The sequence below is a fragment of the Grammomys surdaster genome, unplaced genomic scaffold (assembly GCF_004785775.1).
Source record: "Grammomys surdaster isolate TR1022 unplaced genomic scaffold, NIH_TR_1.0 126248, whole genome shotgun sequence".
Taxonomy (NCBI): Eukaryota; Metazoa; Chordata; class Mammalia; order Rodentia; family Muridae; genus Grammomys; species Grammomys surdaster.
The window spans coordinates 5,714,755-5,731,811 of NW_021621048.1; the positions used below are offsets into that span (position 1 = coordinate 5,714,755).

Consider the following 17,057-nt stretch of genomic DNA (forward strand, 5'->3'; position numbering starts at 1 on the left):
CTGGAGTTAGGGGTATTGATAAGTGCTGCCTTGCCTTGTTTTTGTTTGTTTGTTTTCTTTTCTTTTTTCTTCTTCTTACAAAGGTGAACATAACGCAAAAGGAGCATCATTAATGAAACCCCCAAGTTGTATCCCTCATGAGTCTCGAGTGCATTCTGTTCTTGTTGACTTTTATGCTTTTATGACTCTCATTTTTTAAAAAGTATGAAATTTTTCTGACGTTAAATAAAGCTTCGATGCTAGAACCATTCTCGGGGATATAGTTTGTAAATCTTAACTCATCAATAAAGTTTCCTTTTCAGAGATGCCTGCAGAGAAAGACCATTTTCAGAATCTAACGTGGGTGGTGAGATGAGAGGATCTGACATTTAATATAATTCACTCACAAATCGCTTGTTTGCAAATGTATGTTGAAATCTGCCCACAAAACTATCTCTCTAGCCATTGTTACGCTCCAGTGCACACAGGCTCTACCTCGATTGTATTTAAAGGGAGAGTAAGGGCTGGACGTCCACTATGGAAGGATCTCTTTACTTGCCCCTTGGGGCTGCTATTCCAAGAACACAAAGGAGGAGCCGGGTTCCCCCAGCAGTTTCACTTGAGAGCAGCCGGGGGCAACCCCCCACCCCCACACCGGAGAGCCGAGGCTGGCCCTGGGTACCGCTGGTGGGGCTCCCTTCCCCCGCGGCCGCCCAGGGGACAGGCCGCTGCCCCTCCCGCTGGAGAACAAACGGGACATTCAGCCGCCGCCCGCGGCTGCCAGGGCGCGTCCCCCAGGGAAATTAGGCGTGGAGTCGGCCCCGGTCGCCTTCAAAAGCCGCCCTCCCGCCGGCCGCGGCGCACTCGGTACCTGGCTGTGGGCGCCGGGCGGGATGCCGCAGTGAGCTGCCGGCCATGGGGGGCGCGAGCGCCTGCATCCCGCTCTGCCTGCTTCTGGCCGCCGCGCAGCTGGCCCGGCCGCAGACCCCAGAGAGGTAACGCCCCCTACCCTCCCTTTCCCGAGCCCGGGACCCCGCACCAGGCCACCGCTGTCTGCCTTCTTCCCCAGCGCTCTGGCTTTTTCGGCTCCTGGGCCACCACGTGGCGCGGCTCGCCTTCCCTTGCCTTGCCTCCCAGCGGAACACTAACGCTCGAATGTGCGCCCTCTTCCCGCACCGCAGCTTTCCTCCCAGCCTCGGCCAATCTAAGGCTAACCTGGGGAGCCGCTCTTTTAAGTGACTCCTCACTAACAGCCTAGCGCCTAGGCAGAGGCACCTACAGGATGGCTAACTCCCGCATCACCTCCAGCCGCATCTGCTTCCCTTTTTCCCCCGGGGCGTGGGGAGGGGCTCGCTGTGACACCCAAGTTTTCCGAAAAGGGGAGAAAACAAGACCCGTCTCTAAATCTGGAGACAAACTTAATCTTTACCAGGTCTTTTAAATCATGCAGCTCTCCCAGAGTGGCTCTCAACACCTCTCCCACTCTCTCCCGTTAAATCATTCATTTTTAATACAACTTTTTGAGTGGGATATTTTACTACAGATGCACATACATGACCTGTCTTAATGATGAATTTAGGTGAGTAGGTTATCGGCTATAATTTAAATATTCTAAGACCTCGCAAGCTTTCGGATCTTTTCATTGGTGCAAGATTTTATTAAACTACATTAACTAGTTCGTATCAGCATGTATGCCCTTTTGAAATTAACATTAGATTGCTAGACTGCACACGAATGTAAACATTATCGCCTCTTTTATTTTTGCAGACCTGTTTTCACATGTGGCGGCATTCTTACCGGAGAGTCTGGATTTATTGGCAGTGAAGGTTTTCCTGGAATGTACCCTCCAAATAGCAAATGTACTTGGAAAATCACAGTAAGCATTTATTTAAAAGGTGTTCTTCTGGACGTGGGTACTGGAAACAGTGCGCACTGATGCCATTTGCCTCTGCTGTCAGGATTTGGGTTAGTGGCAGATGCCGGAAACCGTGAAATGTTGGATTTACTTTAGCTATCTGGGAGGTTTATTAAGAGGTGATGTCCTGCAATAGCCATTAGAGAGGACTCCAGATGATAGTTGAAGGAAGAAACCCTGCAAGCACCAGTTTCTGACAACACGGGCCTGACTTGATTGAATTTTTTGGATTCCTGATTGAGGCTGTTTCTAGTTAGAGGTCTGTTGTAAACACCCTCGAAAGTTAGATGCTGTTCATGTGGGCACAAATCCCTCGCGGGAAATAAAAGATCAAAGCAGTTTTGACTACTCCATACTCAGGAGAAATAGAACAACAGTTACCACCATTGCTGCCGTTTGTTGTCTCTTCTTAGGAACCACCACTAAAGGCCATCTAAGTATGGAGGATGCTAGTCGTGAGGGCTTAATAAAATGCCTATGGTTGTCAAGGCAGAAAACCAGATACAGACACAATTAATGAAAATAAAAGTCATCTGAATCATGCTTTCCTGTCACTGCTGCTGTAACTTTTGTTACTATCTTCATTTTCATGTTGTTCCTGGGAAGTTATTTGGTAATCAAAAGGGTTCATTTATTCGGTTATGATGTGTTGCACTGAACCCGGAGCCCTGTGCATCCTAGACGAGTGCTCTACCACTGAGTTACATACCCAGCCTCAGAACATGTTTGAAGGACTGTGTGTCAGGCACTTAACTGTGCCAGGTAATTAACAAGCATCTCAGTGAATCAATCTGCAGAATCACTTTGATCGTGATATTCTCTATGTTACGGATGGGAAAGCTGAGGCCAATCGAATTAGTCAGACATTGGTTTGATAAGCCCAACTTTACCTGTAGTGAAGACCTGAGTTTAGCAGGCAGATCTGAGAGAAGGACCCTCCATAATATAAAACATGGCTTTTTCGTATGAATTCACTGAATGAATACAGACTTCATTCTATTATTATAGCACATGGAACTAGTGGAGAACAAGTTCCAGAAACAGCTTTGAAATACTGACACTAATAAATGTGAAATTAGGCTGGGGAACAAATGTAAAATGACTTGGTTTTATAATTGTGGTTTCATTGTGACTCAGTTGCAAGTTCAAAATGATCCAAGAGGCATCATGCGCCTAGCAAGTCAAAAGCCATGGTTGGTTGTGTATGGGAGGATTTAGCAGTCACGTTGCGGTGTCATCGGACTTTAACTAGGGAGGGTGTGTCCATTGGGAGGGGTTTCTGGACAGGGGAGAGCCTTGCCTCAGAGGAAGTGCAGTTGCCAAAAGAAAAAAAAAGGCATAGGGGTGTGGTGGTGGAGTGAGTGTGGAGTGTTAAGTGGAGGGGTGGGGACAGGTTTAATTGCCTTAATATCTCAAGGAGGCCAGTGTGGCTGGGACAGCATGAACAAAAAACTAAAGCGGAGGGAGGATCATAATGAATCTGAAGCCAACCGAAATCCTGAGTGGAGTCTTGGATTCGAAGGGGTTGGGAGGGCAAAGATGAAGAAATATGTCATCTTCTGCCTTCGGGTGTCTCATAGGCAGATGTACATGCAGTTAGGATGCAGTGGCTCTGGCTGAGAGGGACACGTGCCAGCCTGTCCCCTTTGTGGCTCCTGTCCTGGGCAGGGGTGTCCTCTGCTGGGTCTTTACCCAAGGCAGTCTAGAGAGACTTTCCCAAAGCCAGGTATTAGGCAGGGTTCCTGAAAGGAAAGAAACCAATAGTGTGTGTGTGTGTGTGTGTGTGTGTGTGTGTGTGTCACTAAAGTCAATTAAGCCGGACATCTCAGCAGTCTCAGTCTGGCACTGATAGCCTGGAAGCTCCCTGGAGATCAGCTGATGTACAACTGAGGTACATTCCCAGCCTCCAGACTAGGATATTAAATTTTAATAGCAACTTCTTGGATGACAGTGCTGTTCAACACATTGTCTTCTCTGTTGTTTAAATTAATCAGCTTTCATTTTCTAATCATATAGCCACCTTTCAAGTGCTGTCTGCGTGTGTGTGTGTGTGTGTGTGTGTGTGTGTGTCTGTTTGTCTGTCTATCTGAGAATTTTAGGGATTAGTTTTACCTGTGTAAAGACATTGTGGATGGACATGCTCCTGACTGCTTAGTTGTCCTCCTGCCCTGTCAATAGGGAAGCTGATACTAGGCCACCATAGCTGATGACTTTATCCTGTTGCCATCACCCTTATCATTGTGGCCGTCAACTTGTGGTGGCCTTGGTTGACTAGGTCTTAGTAATTGATTTGCCTGAGCATGTTCTTAAAACACGAGTGGCTAGACACTGAATCAGAGGATTTGAGAGTTATGAAAGAATTCAATGTTAGGTAATCAATGATGAGATTGGGTGTTTCCTAACTTCCTGTAGACTTAACTTCTACAGGAAGTTAACCACACAGACGTCTGCATTAGATGACATAGTCCTTATGTCTGTGGTAAGGGACAAGAATTAGTATGATTCGACAACTAACATCCTTTGAAAAGTGGAAATCAATCTTCCGAGTAAATTTGAAATAATGAGACTGGGGTGTGGCCAACGTCTCTCCACGAAATTGAAGCAAGACAGCCGTGTGCCAAGCTCCTGCCCTTGGCAAACTACCACCACACTTGGTTACAGTCCTCCTTTGAGGCAATGTGCAGGGGATGGTGGGAGGCATCTGAGATCCTCAGAGAAAGCAGTAGTGTAGCAATGAACCTACCAGGATCTTGGCCAGTGTGGTAACTCAGTGCTTCGCAAGGACATTGACCAGAAACCTTTACAGCATCCCCCTAGGTGAGCCTAGATGATGTCAGAAGTGACATGAGCAGGAGGAGATGAGTCTGGGGTGTGGCCTGGGTCTGAGCGGCCTCTGAGATACATCCTGTCGTTCTAGCTGTCCAGCAGCCCTGGCATCCACATCGCCAGTCCATCAATGGCTTCAGGATAATTTCACTGCCAATCTAGGGACCCGCTGGCACATTGTTCCTTGAGACTTTTAGTTCCTTTTAGAACTCCTGTGGTGGAATTAAAAGATAGAACCTGATGATTAGAAACAATTTCTCTCTTTTCTAGAAAAGTCGGCTGTGAAAGCGGCTTCCTCAGAGTTTGACTTGAGGAATAATTGGTGTGGGTGGCCAGGAAGAACAGCTGAGACTTTGCTTACAGAAACTATAAATTACAGGAAACTTGAAGCCCAGAGCCTTCTGGGAAATCTTGAAGGTATATAAGAGTGGTGTTTAAAATTAGTTGCTGAACTTAAAATCCAGCAGAGAATTGGAATGTAGGAAGGAGATGATGCTACAGAGACAACAATGGGGGTGTAATTGCTTCATTTATAACAAAATATTTCAAGAGTATTAAAATCAGCCAGTTACCGAAGTTTTAAATATTAATTTCAGCATGAATCTGACTTGAGGGAAAACCCAGCAGTCTGCTTATGTAGACTACGTATGCAGAGAGCCCCGCAGCTGCCCAGCCAATGCACGCCCCGCCGTTCATCAGCTGCTACTTCATTCTTCCCAGGAACATTTAATATGCTTACTATGCAACTCGTGCTAAGATGTTAATGTACAGTTCTCAGCAGGCCTTCACAGAGATTGACCCACTTCATCTTATTTGTGTTTAATTCTCTGAGCTGGGGGAGGCAGATGTTCGTTTACCCCTTTCACAGGTAGAGGAAGAACTTGGGTTACATTTTAACTGGGTGTGGTTGCTAACATCTATAATCCTAGAGGTAGGAGGATCAGTGTAAATCAGGATGGGGGGTGGGGGTCAGCCTGGTCTATATAGTGAGATCCTGTGTGTGTGTGTGTATACACCACACTAAGTAGATCTTGTATTCTGCCTAATACCATGACTCACTGTTACTGACTCAGCAACACAATTATCTGTGCAGGTACTTAGCTCTTATACAAACATTAGCCACAAGTCACTGAGTCCCTTGTATAGGTAAGTGCTCCATTGCGCCGTCCTTACAGGGACAAGTCATGGTTTCTATCCTCAGAGAGTCGGGTCTGGTAGACAGGTATGACATCTCTGAGTAGAAGAGACTCGGTGATAAGGTTGTTTAGGAATCATTCTGTTGCTCACTCTTAAGTAGCTTTACGTATTGTAAATTTCGAAGAGATCTTTGTAAGGGTTTGGACCCACAGGCTTATTTTACATGTGCTTTGTTGTTTCCATAAATGAATAACGTGAGCCCTGGAGAGGCATTTCTGTACCACTACCTTGAGGGTAATCTTATGACTTATGTGTGTTAAAGTCATCATATTGAATCTGCCCTTCCAGAAGTCTGATTAAATTTAAATGGCAGTCACAATCTGCTTAAGGAATTTATAAATTAAAGCGGACTTAGGGTTTGTGTCTTCTAAACAACTTTTGTGTGGTTAATGAGAAGAAAATTGGCAGCGATGGCCGTGAGGAGGAGGTTGAAATCTGTAGAGATGTTCTAGAAGACCAATGGTAAATGTATAATTTGAGACAACAAATCATTAATTTGGGCAGGAACTCAGCATTTAAGTCAGTTAATTATACCTAAGGGTAAGGAAAGGGTTCTAAAATGACTTAACTATTATTTGTCTGGAATAGCCTTAGCAGGGCAGATAGAAGGATGGAATTTTGGCCTTAGCCACGTATTTCCTGGCTTTTAACTGCCATTTGACATAGGACGTAGCATTAAATGGAGACTTAAGTTCTGATCTTAACTATGTGTTTTAATGAATATAAACATTTCTCTTATAGGAACCTGAGTAATAATCATTTAGCCACTTGAATAATAAATTTACCCAACGCTAAAGTTAATATGATTTACATCAAAGGAAAGTTTGGATGCGGGCGATTAGAACATGTTTGTATCTTCCTTCAAGCTTGAGAGCCATGTGACTGCGCCAAGGACACTGCAGTTATTACTTGTCTTGCCTTCTATTTTTATTTATTTTTATTTTTATTCTTTAATCTTTTTTTACAGTTCAGACTTTATCCCCCTCCTGGTCCACCCTCCGACTCTTCCACATCCCAACCCTCCTCCCCCAACCCTCCTCTCCAAGTGGCTGTCCTCACCCCACCCCCACCCCACCAGACTTCCCCACTCCCTGGGGCCCCAAGTCTCTCGAGGATTAGGTGCGTCTTCTCTGACTGAGTCCAGACCCAGCTTTCAAACCAATAGTTTGTAATTCAGAAAGTTTATGCATTTTACAGTAGATAAATTCCTCCAGCTAGGGTTCAATCATTAAGACACTAGAAGTACAAAGCTTTCCTGTTGCCTCCAGTCCTTTTCGAAAGGACAATTATAAATCCTAAATAAATAAGCAAGTGGGTAGTGCTTTCCCAGTGGAGCTCCAGTCCACTTTTTCTAAATTTGTTTAGTTTTCTGCTTGCTTTTGAGGGCTTCTGTTGCCTCTTTTCATTTGTTTTTCTTTCCTCTTTCACATGGAAATTAAGTGTGTTTTTACTGATTGGAAACACGATGTTTTATAAATACACTTATTTATTCTGCCTGTGTTTCTAAGGCTGTTTTCAATCTAATGCCTTTAAACAGGCTTAATGAATAGGCAGGGAAATCTTGGAGACGAAGCCTTCATGTTTTCCTTTGTTGACAGAAATTCTTTGATAACAACATTGTCAATGGAGAAGGCATTTAATAACGGTAAATATCCAGGAAGGATTTTTTTTAAAATGTATTAATAACAGGGCTGAGAGTTCTTTCCAAACAGTTTTTTGTGTCGTTAGAGTTGGGTGTGCTCTTGCAGATGGCTGCTGTGTTCTTCACACAGAGAGGTGTTATGCATCTGGATTGCTATCCCTGGAACCTGAGGAACAGTCTAGGAAAGCGTCCATTGCCCTCACACGGACACATCTCAACAGTGCAATTATGCTCGTGGCTATCTTTGAATTTCTTACTCTGGGACTTTGGGGGGGGGCAAGTGTTTTCTTCAAATACATTATTTGTTAGCTCATGAGAAATTAAGTCTTGGACAACCAGTGTAGACATCCGGAATAAGCAGGAAACTTAGAGCAGTGTAGAGTCAGAATTGAAGCTTCCTAAAGCATAATAAGTCCTGCCACTAAATATCACCCTTCCTTCCCCACCATACCCTAGGTACCCCCCTCAAATGTTCACTCTAGAACACTGTGCATGACCAAATAGTGTTTTACAAATGTCAAGGTCGAGAGAGACCAGTTCATCACAGATAGGCTATAACCAGACCAGACTGAGACCAGGAACAGCACATAGAAGCCTGCGGCTGTTTCACTGTTAGGTGGCCTCAGAGATGGATGATAGGGTTTGACTGCTAGACACAAACTTGCTAAAATCTCTGGGCTACCACTGACCTCCTCTGAAGGAATCTTAATTCATTAATTCACCAAAATTGCTCATAATATACCCATTGGGTGCTGAACTTACTGAACCCAGAAACTGTAATGATGGTTGAGAAATCACACCCCTGAATAGAAGCAGGGAGAGGCAGTGTGAACAGGATGATGGGTTGTTTGTGTGGTATTCCTTGGAGCCTAGAAGAATAAGCTTTGGAAAGCCATATTGACGCGAGTTTGAATCCCTGTTTACACGTTTGCTAGGTTTGTGGTGAAGTTTCTGAAGCTGGCACCTTGGTTGACATGAGGGCTGAAGTGGGTAGTAGATAGAAGGCCCCTTGGCACAGTGCTAGAGGTGATGTTGATCTTTTTAAACCACTTCTCCGGAGGCTGTAAAAAGGAATAAAAGTATGATGTTTGTGTAGAACTTGTCTGCAAGCCAACTGGTTTCAAGCTACATGCTAATCCCTTGGGGCATGGCGGAGTCCCATGGGAAACTGCTCACTGTGTCCTTTCTACATTTAAAATACGATCTTTCATAAGATTCCACCCACAGAAGTGCCTCCAAACCTCCTCCCAGCCAGCTCCCACCCCGGCACCAACCGAAGGTTCCTCGTGACTTTGAAATTGGGTATTTAGAAGCAGAGAAAGGACTGCCAGTGAAACTCACGAGATAGGGCTGAGCTCAATGGACCTTGTCGTGTGCAAGGTCCTGGTTCTGCCCCAGGACTACATTAAAGACATTGCAAGTCCGTTTCTGTCTTTACAGATGAAGACTTTATCGTTCTTTGGCATTCCAAATCACCAAACAAGCTCCTAGTTATATAAACCAGCCAAAACCATTATTCAGGGATTCCCAATGAAGACACATCATGTCCTAGTGTCTAAGATGTAGTTTTTGGAGCCAGACTACTGGAGGGTACATATCCGGCCCTGCACTTGGAGTCTCCATAGATGGCCTCTGAATGCCATGCCTCCTGGTTTCCCAGTGTCCTCCAGGAGTGAACAGAAGAGACTTGTGGGAATGGCCTAGGGCAGAAGAGGTTTTGGCTTTTGCCTAAGTTCTTTGTCTTTTCTTCCTTTTCTCTGTCCTTTCTCTTTCCCCCTTCCTTTCCTTTCTCCTTCCTTCTCTTTCCTTCCTCCTTCCCTTACCCTTTCCTTTTCTTTGTTCTCTATGCTGGGCATCAAACCAAGAGTCACTGACTATACCCTCAGTTCCTCCTTGGTTTTAGAAAATGTACATCCTGGAGCCTAGGGTCTGGTGGCATATGCCTATAGATTCAGCACTTAGGAGGCTGGGGCAGTAGGATGGTGAAATTGAAGATAACCTAGGCTATATAGTGAATTTAGGGTCAACCTGGGCTATCTGAGACTCTCAAAAAAAAAAAATTCAAGTGCATTTGGCATCTGACAGAGATGTTTTATTCAGTAAAACATTGATCTGCAAGTATGAGAACCTGAGTGCAGATGTTCATCACTCAAGTTAAAATAAAAATCCTGGGTGTAATCCTGTTTAATCCCATCACAGGGTTGGTAGAGGCAGGAGGCCCCTTGGAGCTCACTGGCCAATCAGCCGAGCCTACTCAGGGAGCTCCAGGTTCAGTGAGAGATTAAGGAAGATACTTGGATGTTGGCCTGACTTCCATACACGTATGCACCTACATACATACATGCCCCCATACAATACATACACACTTGCACGAGTGCACACACACACACACACACACACACACACCAGGTAGCATAAGATACTTTGTAAGGACAGAATCTAAGAATACCTTAATATAATAAAAACAATACGCAGCAAGCCTACAGCCCACATTATTCTAAAAGGAGAAAAATGCAAAGCCTTTCTATGAAAATCAGGAACAAGACAGGGATGTCCATGCTCCCTCATCCTGTTCAATACAGTGCTTGAAGTCTCAACTAGAGACTAAGACAAGAGAAGGAGGTCAAGGGGATACAAAGAGGAAAGAAAGAAGTCAAAACGTCCTTATTGCAGGAGATATGATTCTACACATAAAAGACCTTGAAGACTCCAACCAGAAAACATCTACAGTTGATCAATATGTTTAGTGAAGTAGCAGAATACAAAACTATAAAAATATATATTAACATATTAACAAAATATTGTAGCCAGGCGGTGGTGGCACACGCCTTTAATCCCAGCACTTGGGAGGCAGAGGCAGACGGATTTCTGAGTTCAAGAGTTTGAGGCTAGCCTGGTCTACAGAGTGAGTTCCAGGACAGCCAGGGCTACACAGAGAAACCCTGTCTCGAAAAACCAAAAAAAAAAAAAAATATATATATATATATATATATATATTGTTTTGTTATATTAAACTAAACATATATAGAGAGATTATATATAGAGATAGACATATATCTTCAACATATAGTTAATATACAACTGTATTTATACACCAATTCCTTCATATATAATAATGATAAGCACACAAAGAAAAAAATCAGAGAAACAATCCGATACACCATAGCCTCAAAAGAATCTTAGAATAAACCTAACCAAGGAAGTGAAAGATCCAAACAAACAAATCTTTAGGACTCTGAAGAAAGAAATAAAAGAAGATCCAGAGTATGGAAAGATCTTCCATGCTCTTGGGTTAGAAAAGTTAACATTGTGAAAATGGCCATCTTACCAAAAGCAACCGACAGATTGAGTGTCACCACCCTCAAAATCTGACTGCAATTTTTTTTTTTTTTACAGAAATTGAAAACATAATCCTAAAATGCATAGGAAAACACAGCAGACCCAGAATAACTAAAACAACCCAGAGTGATAAAAATATTCCTGGAGATATCGCCATACCTGATTTCAAGTTACACTACAGTAATAAAACAGCATGGTAATGATATAAAATCAGACATCACGATCAAGGAAAAGAATTGAGGACCTAAAGTTACACACTCTCATAGCCCTCTGATTTTCAACAAAGAGGCAAAAACAACAATAATAATAAAGCAAACAAACAAACCGCATTGGAGAAATGACAGTATCTTCAACAAAGATGCTAGTCAAACTGGATAGTTACATGCAGAAGAATGAAACTAGATCCTTATCTCTCACCCTGCACACATGACTCAACACCAGATGGATCAAAGATTTCAACATAGGACCTGACTTGATACCCTGTGTCTGATAGAGGAGAAAAAAGGGATGCTAACTTATAGGCACAGAAAAGGAATTTTTGGACAGGATCCTAGTAGTACAGGCCCTAAGTGAAGTAGGTGCTCATGAAATTAAAAAGCTCCCATACAATGAAAGAAACAGCCTAGATGTCTATCAGCTGACAGGTGGATAATGAAAATGTGTTACACATATATAATAAAATATTATTCAGCTGTAAATAAAAATACTATATTTAACATATATTATATAATTCATGCATGCGTAGAGATTCATGTTTCAAAGCAACAATTTAAATGGCGGTGGAGGCTGGCTCCTCTGAAATGCATATTTTAGGAACTAGGTGCTATTATTTTCTAACCAAATTGACACATCAAACTAGGCATTCCAGTGGCTCTCCATGGTTTTAAACAGAGCAGTATGACATAAAATTACTTTTTTTTTTTTTGACAAGGTTTCCTATAGCCTAGGCTGGTCTCAAATTTAAGTAGCCAAGTATGACTTTGAAGTTATGATTCTCCTGCCTCCACCTCCCCAGGGCTGGGATTACAGCTGTGTATCACCACGCCTGGTTCTATGCAATGCTAGGGATTAGAGCCACATGCTGTGGGCACTGTGCTCCAAATGAGGGGCGTCCTCAGCTTGTGACTCGTGTTGTCAAAAGATCTCCTGGGTGCTGTGTGGAGAGTAGACTGAGGGAGGCTGTTAGGAAACTGTTGCTGTAACTGAGGTGAGACCATGGTAGCTTGGGCCTGTATGGTAGACAGGAAGGTGGCAGTGAAAATCAGTGGTACACACACACACACACACACACACACACACAAGCATGGACACACACACATATGTGTTTCTAAATATATTGCAATATATTTTCCTTTTTTTTTAAGATTTATTTATTTTATTTATGAGTACACTGTAGCTGTCTTCAGACACACCAGAAGAGGGCATCAAACCTCATTACAGATGGTTGTGAGCCACCATGTGGTTGCTGGGATTTGAACTCAGGACCTCTGGAAGAGCAGTCAGTGCTCTTAACCACTGAGCCATCTCTCCAGCCCCCATATTTTCTAAATATATACATTGTCCAAATCTGTAAATCTATGAAATCTATAAATCCATATCTAAATATATTTTATGTATATATATGTATATATATATATATATCGGCTTCTGAATATATTGGAATAATTATTGAAATCTATGCATTGTCTATGTCTATAACTCTATGTAATCCATAAGTCTATATCTAAGCACACACACATACATATAGTATATATTTTAAATATATTGTAAAGTAGAATCAAAATTATTGGTGGGCAAGGAGGTATGAGGTTGAAAAGAAAAAAAGAGGAGTCAGGGAGACTTCCAAGCTGGGGCTGAGCAGACTGAAGGGTGGCAGTGCCATCATCTGTGGCCAGAGCAACCTAGACAGCAGAGGCCAAGGACTTCACTTTCAACCTGTATGTCAGCTGCTGTGCACTGGACAGCAAGTGATGGCGTTGCCCTCAGAACGCCATTGCAAACACCCCAGCAGTGGAGAGAACAGGAACATCTAGCAAGATGCTGCTTATCCTGAATCAGTGCTTTGGGGATTCACGAAAATTAGCAAATTGGTCAGTTAGCAGTGAGTGAGCACGTGTCTGAGGCAGCCGTGAAGGAGCTGCTGGCTGCGGGCCACTGTGTTCCTGTGTGCTGACTGCCAGAAAGGAGGGTACCCGTGCCAGTTCTGGAAATGAAGGATGAGATCTTGTGACAGTATTACTATACGCAGTTTCTTCTGTTTCAAGCATCCTGCTCTGGTGTATCAGAGCTGGAACCATCCACACCCCTCCTAAGTGTTATTTGGAGTCACAATGTCACTATTTTACATTGAAAATAAGATGCTAGCTAGGTATGGTGAGACACACCTATATTCTAAGCATTCAGGAAGCTAAGGTCAGAAGATTGTTGCAAATTTGAGGGCAGCCTGGTGTACGTGGTGAGTTCAGAGCCAGCCAGGGCTATGTAGCAGAGACCTTGTTTGAAAATAAAAACAAAAGCAAAAGCTATTGGGCTTTTTGAGGTTGAACTGTCCTGCAAAAGGCCTTGGTTAGATTTGCAATATTTCCTAACCCCTGATGTTTTCTTTTTCTTCACTTGCCAGAGAAATGAGTCAATTACACTACAGGGCATAGTTTCAAGCCCCACCCAAAAGCTGCAACAAAACATGAAAAATAGTTTCTAATGCTAAGTGTTGCCAGGATTCTGTCCACTGCCGTAGCCCAAATTGAAGCAGTCAACCTTCCGGATTGCAGGTGTGATATGTCCATCAGCTGAACATTTGCAGAGTGCCGGATGTTGTAAGAAGGAATGATTCCATTACTTTTAGGTTCTTATTTGATTTAGTTCATGAGAACTATTTGAGGAAGACAGGAGCAGATGTGGCATTCTTGGCCTCTTACTGTCTTGAATTGAGAATAGAGACAAAGAACAATGACAACGACAGTAACTTTGAGGCTGGAGTGATGGCTCGAGATAAGAGCACTAGCTGCTTTCCCAAAGGACCTGAGTTTGATTCCCCAGACCCACATGGCAGCTCACAACCACCTATCATTCCAGTTCCAGGGAGATCTGATGCTCTCTCCAGGTTTCTAAGGGCACCACACAATATACATGGTACACAGACATATATGTATGTAACCAAAACATTCTTACATATACAAATAAAGTTAATAAGAATTTTTAAAAGCCTTCTTCGAGGTCATTAGCAGAAGGAATGGCATCCATTAGAATCATTCTCTTGTGATTTAAAACCATCATGGCTCAATTAATTTTAGCATTTGAAATCATATTGATGGATTCTTCATGTTACTAAGATCAAGCAAGTATCCTTGGAAGCCAGAAGTTCATTGACACTGTCCTAGACAATGTTGTCCTGGAGAACAGGGAACCACACTTAGTCTTCATCCTCCCCTTAGAGCCCAGTATACAACCTGGCACAGACTGGTACAGTGCTCAACAAAAATATTTGGTTAAAAAAACTCTCTCTCTCTCTCTCTCATGTGTATGTATGCATGTATATATATGCATACATACACACATATGCACACATACACACATACATACATATATACATACACATACATATACATACATGTATATACATACACACATATATATACACAGATACATAAACATATATATACATACACACACATGCATACATACATACATACAACTCCTCGATGTTTCTTTCCCCACCCTCAAGGACCTGAGTTTATTCTTGAAGTGTTTAAGTCCATGTCATTTCTTGTGTGGGTCCCCCTGCTCTTGTGGATGGTTGTTCTGATACAGTCTACACAGGCTGTGGGAGCAGAGACGACAAGCAGAGATTTCAGAAGCCCTGTGAGTATATACCATGAATGACTACAGTGGGCCTGCAGTCAGAAGGCAGATCAACTTTACTTACGGTGATTCGAGGCTTATAAAGTTCTGGGGGACTGACAGCAGGCGCATCCAGGATGGGCACAGGTCATTGGATGAGGGCTCAGGGTACCGAAATGCCTCATTAGCATGGGGAAGCACTTCAGGAATCTCAGGTGCTGGATGAACAAGTTCTTATCAGGAGAAAGGAAATTGATCCTGTAATCTAAGGCTATGTGACATTCCTCAGGTAGAGGCATGTGTGGGGGCTTAAAATTTCCCAGACAAGGTCAGAGGAGAAGCCCTGCTAATGAAGGGACTTTCTCTCATGGCCCCGAGCCCAGAGGCTATCGGGCAAGGTGAACTTTGACCTTAATTAGCAGTTTTCCCACATTTTTGGCTTTATATCCTGCTTCAGTTTTCTCAAGCCTCACAGGTACGTTCTGAACTGAAGCTAAGTCAGCAGTCTGGGGGAGGTTGGAGCTAAGCATGTATTTTCAACAGGAGTGAGGCCCTGGGTTCAGTCCCCAGCCCCACACATACGTAAACTGCCACAGCTTTCCATGAAAAATCTACTTCAGAGCCATTGAGAGAACTCTCAAATTAGTCGCTAATAATCCTTTTGTGTGTGCCAGAGAAAAAACTCTTGGCCTCAAACGTGTTTGGCAGGAGTTCTGTCATGAAATTGTAGCCAGGTCACTGGTATTTCTTTTTTTTAATTTGAAGACTTTTTAAAAAAAAATGTATATGTACATATGTGTACCTGCATGCAGGTGCCTGCAGAGGCCAAAGGAGGGTGTTAGACCCCCTGGAATAGAGTTATAGGTGCTTGTGGGCCACCTGATTCTGGGTGCTGGAAACCAAACCAGGTAGGTCCTCTGCAGGAGTTGTAAAGCACTCTTAACCACTGGCCCATTTCTCTGGCTCCCACCACTGATATTTCTAACTTAATTATAAATAGTGTGGTGATTATTTAAAATTAAGGATACAGCTGATAAAATTAGCAAAATATGATACACTGTTTGTGACGCCTAAGAAGCTTTTGAATTTTCCGGAAAGGTAGCAAAGTGAGACTATGAGTGCATTTTAGATGATTTGTCACACAGATGCTTCTCAGTTTCAACCTTTTCTAAGCAGTAGGTTTCAAGTTGGCACTTAACTAGTGGTTTTATTGTATTTTATGAAATTAGAAATTTTATGTTTTTTAAAAATGATTTCTATTTTATGTAAATGAGTATTTGCCTATGTGCATGTCAGTACACAGTACACACAGTACACACAGTAGTGTGCAGTACCCTAGGAGACCAGAGAGGATGTTGGATTTCCTGGAACCCAAGTTAAAGTTGGTTGTAAGTCACCATGTGGTTGCTGGGAATTGAACCTAGGTCCTTTGTAGAACAGTCAGTGTTCTTAACCACTAAGCCATCTCTCCAGCCTCTGTAGTGTCATACGTTTAGTCAGTCTTTATCTGTGTTGATTTTTCAGCAAGCACTGTATTGAACTCAGCTGACTGGTAGATAAACCCAGGTTCATACCACTGGTGCAGCACGTGGGTTGGCTTTCTTCTCTATGACAAAATAACTTTGTAAAACCAACTTCTAGGAGGAAAGAGTCACTTTAGTTCACACAAAGTTCCAGAGGTTACAGTCAGTGATCCCGTGGGTGCTTTCTCTGGGCCTGCAGTGAGGCAGAACACAGTGGGAACCAAGGAGAAGCTGGGCTGTTTGCTGACTGACAGGCAGGAAGAAGGGGGAAGGAGGAGAGAGGGAAAGGGGAGGGGGACACAAATGCCTCATTAACCTACTTCATCCAGCTCAGCCATATCTCTTAAAGTTTCTCCCACATGGTGACACACACCTACCCTGTCTCTAATGGAAAGACTTCCTGGGGTGGCAGAATTAGTATTTTGAAAATAGCTGTATTACCAAACACGATTATCAATTCAGTGTCATGCATAAGAAAGCCCAATGCTATCACAGACTAGAAAACAAACAAACAAGGAAAGAAAAACAAAACAACCCTCCAGCAATCCAGTTTGTTTCAAAGAGCAGAAACTGGGGCTTTTAATACAGCTAAGTTGTCAGAATAATTGCCTGGCGTGCAGACTGCCATGAGATGAATCTCCACCCCTCAGACCTACCCTGTGTTTTAATTTTACTCTATGGAAAGCTGTAAGAAAGTGGTCTCCCTCCCCCGTCCCCTCTCTCCCTCTCCCTCTCTCTTCCTCTCTCTCTCTCTCTCTCTCTCTCTCTCTCTCTCTCTCTCTCTCTCTCTCTCTCT

The 17,057-nt window shown here is 43.2% G+C and overlaps 1 protein-coding gene across 1 annotated transcript in view; it reads left to right on the forward strand.

Moving 5' to 3' along the window:
• Positions 1-728: 728 nt before the first annotated feature.
• The window catches only part of Pcolce2 (procollagen C-endopeptidase enhancer 2), a 55,741-nt gene continuing 39,412 nt past the window's right edge, over positions 729-17,057 (forward strand). Inside the window, exons 1-2 of the mRNA XM_028758968.1 lie at positions 729-974; positions 1,747-1,855. Coding sequence (XP_028614801.1) covers positions 895-974; positions 1,747-1,855 — 189 coding nt within the window. The 5' untranslated portion in view covers positions 729-894. The remainder of the gene's footprint in view (positions 975-1,746; positions 1,856-17,057) is intronic.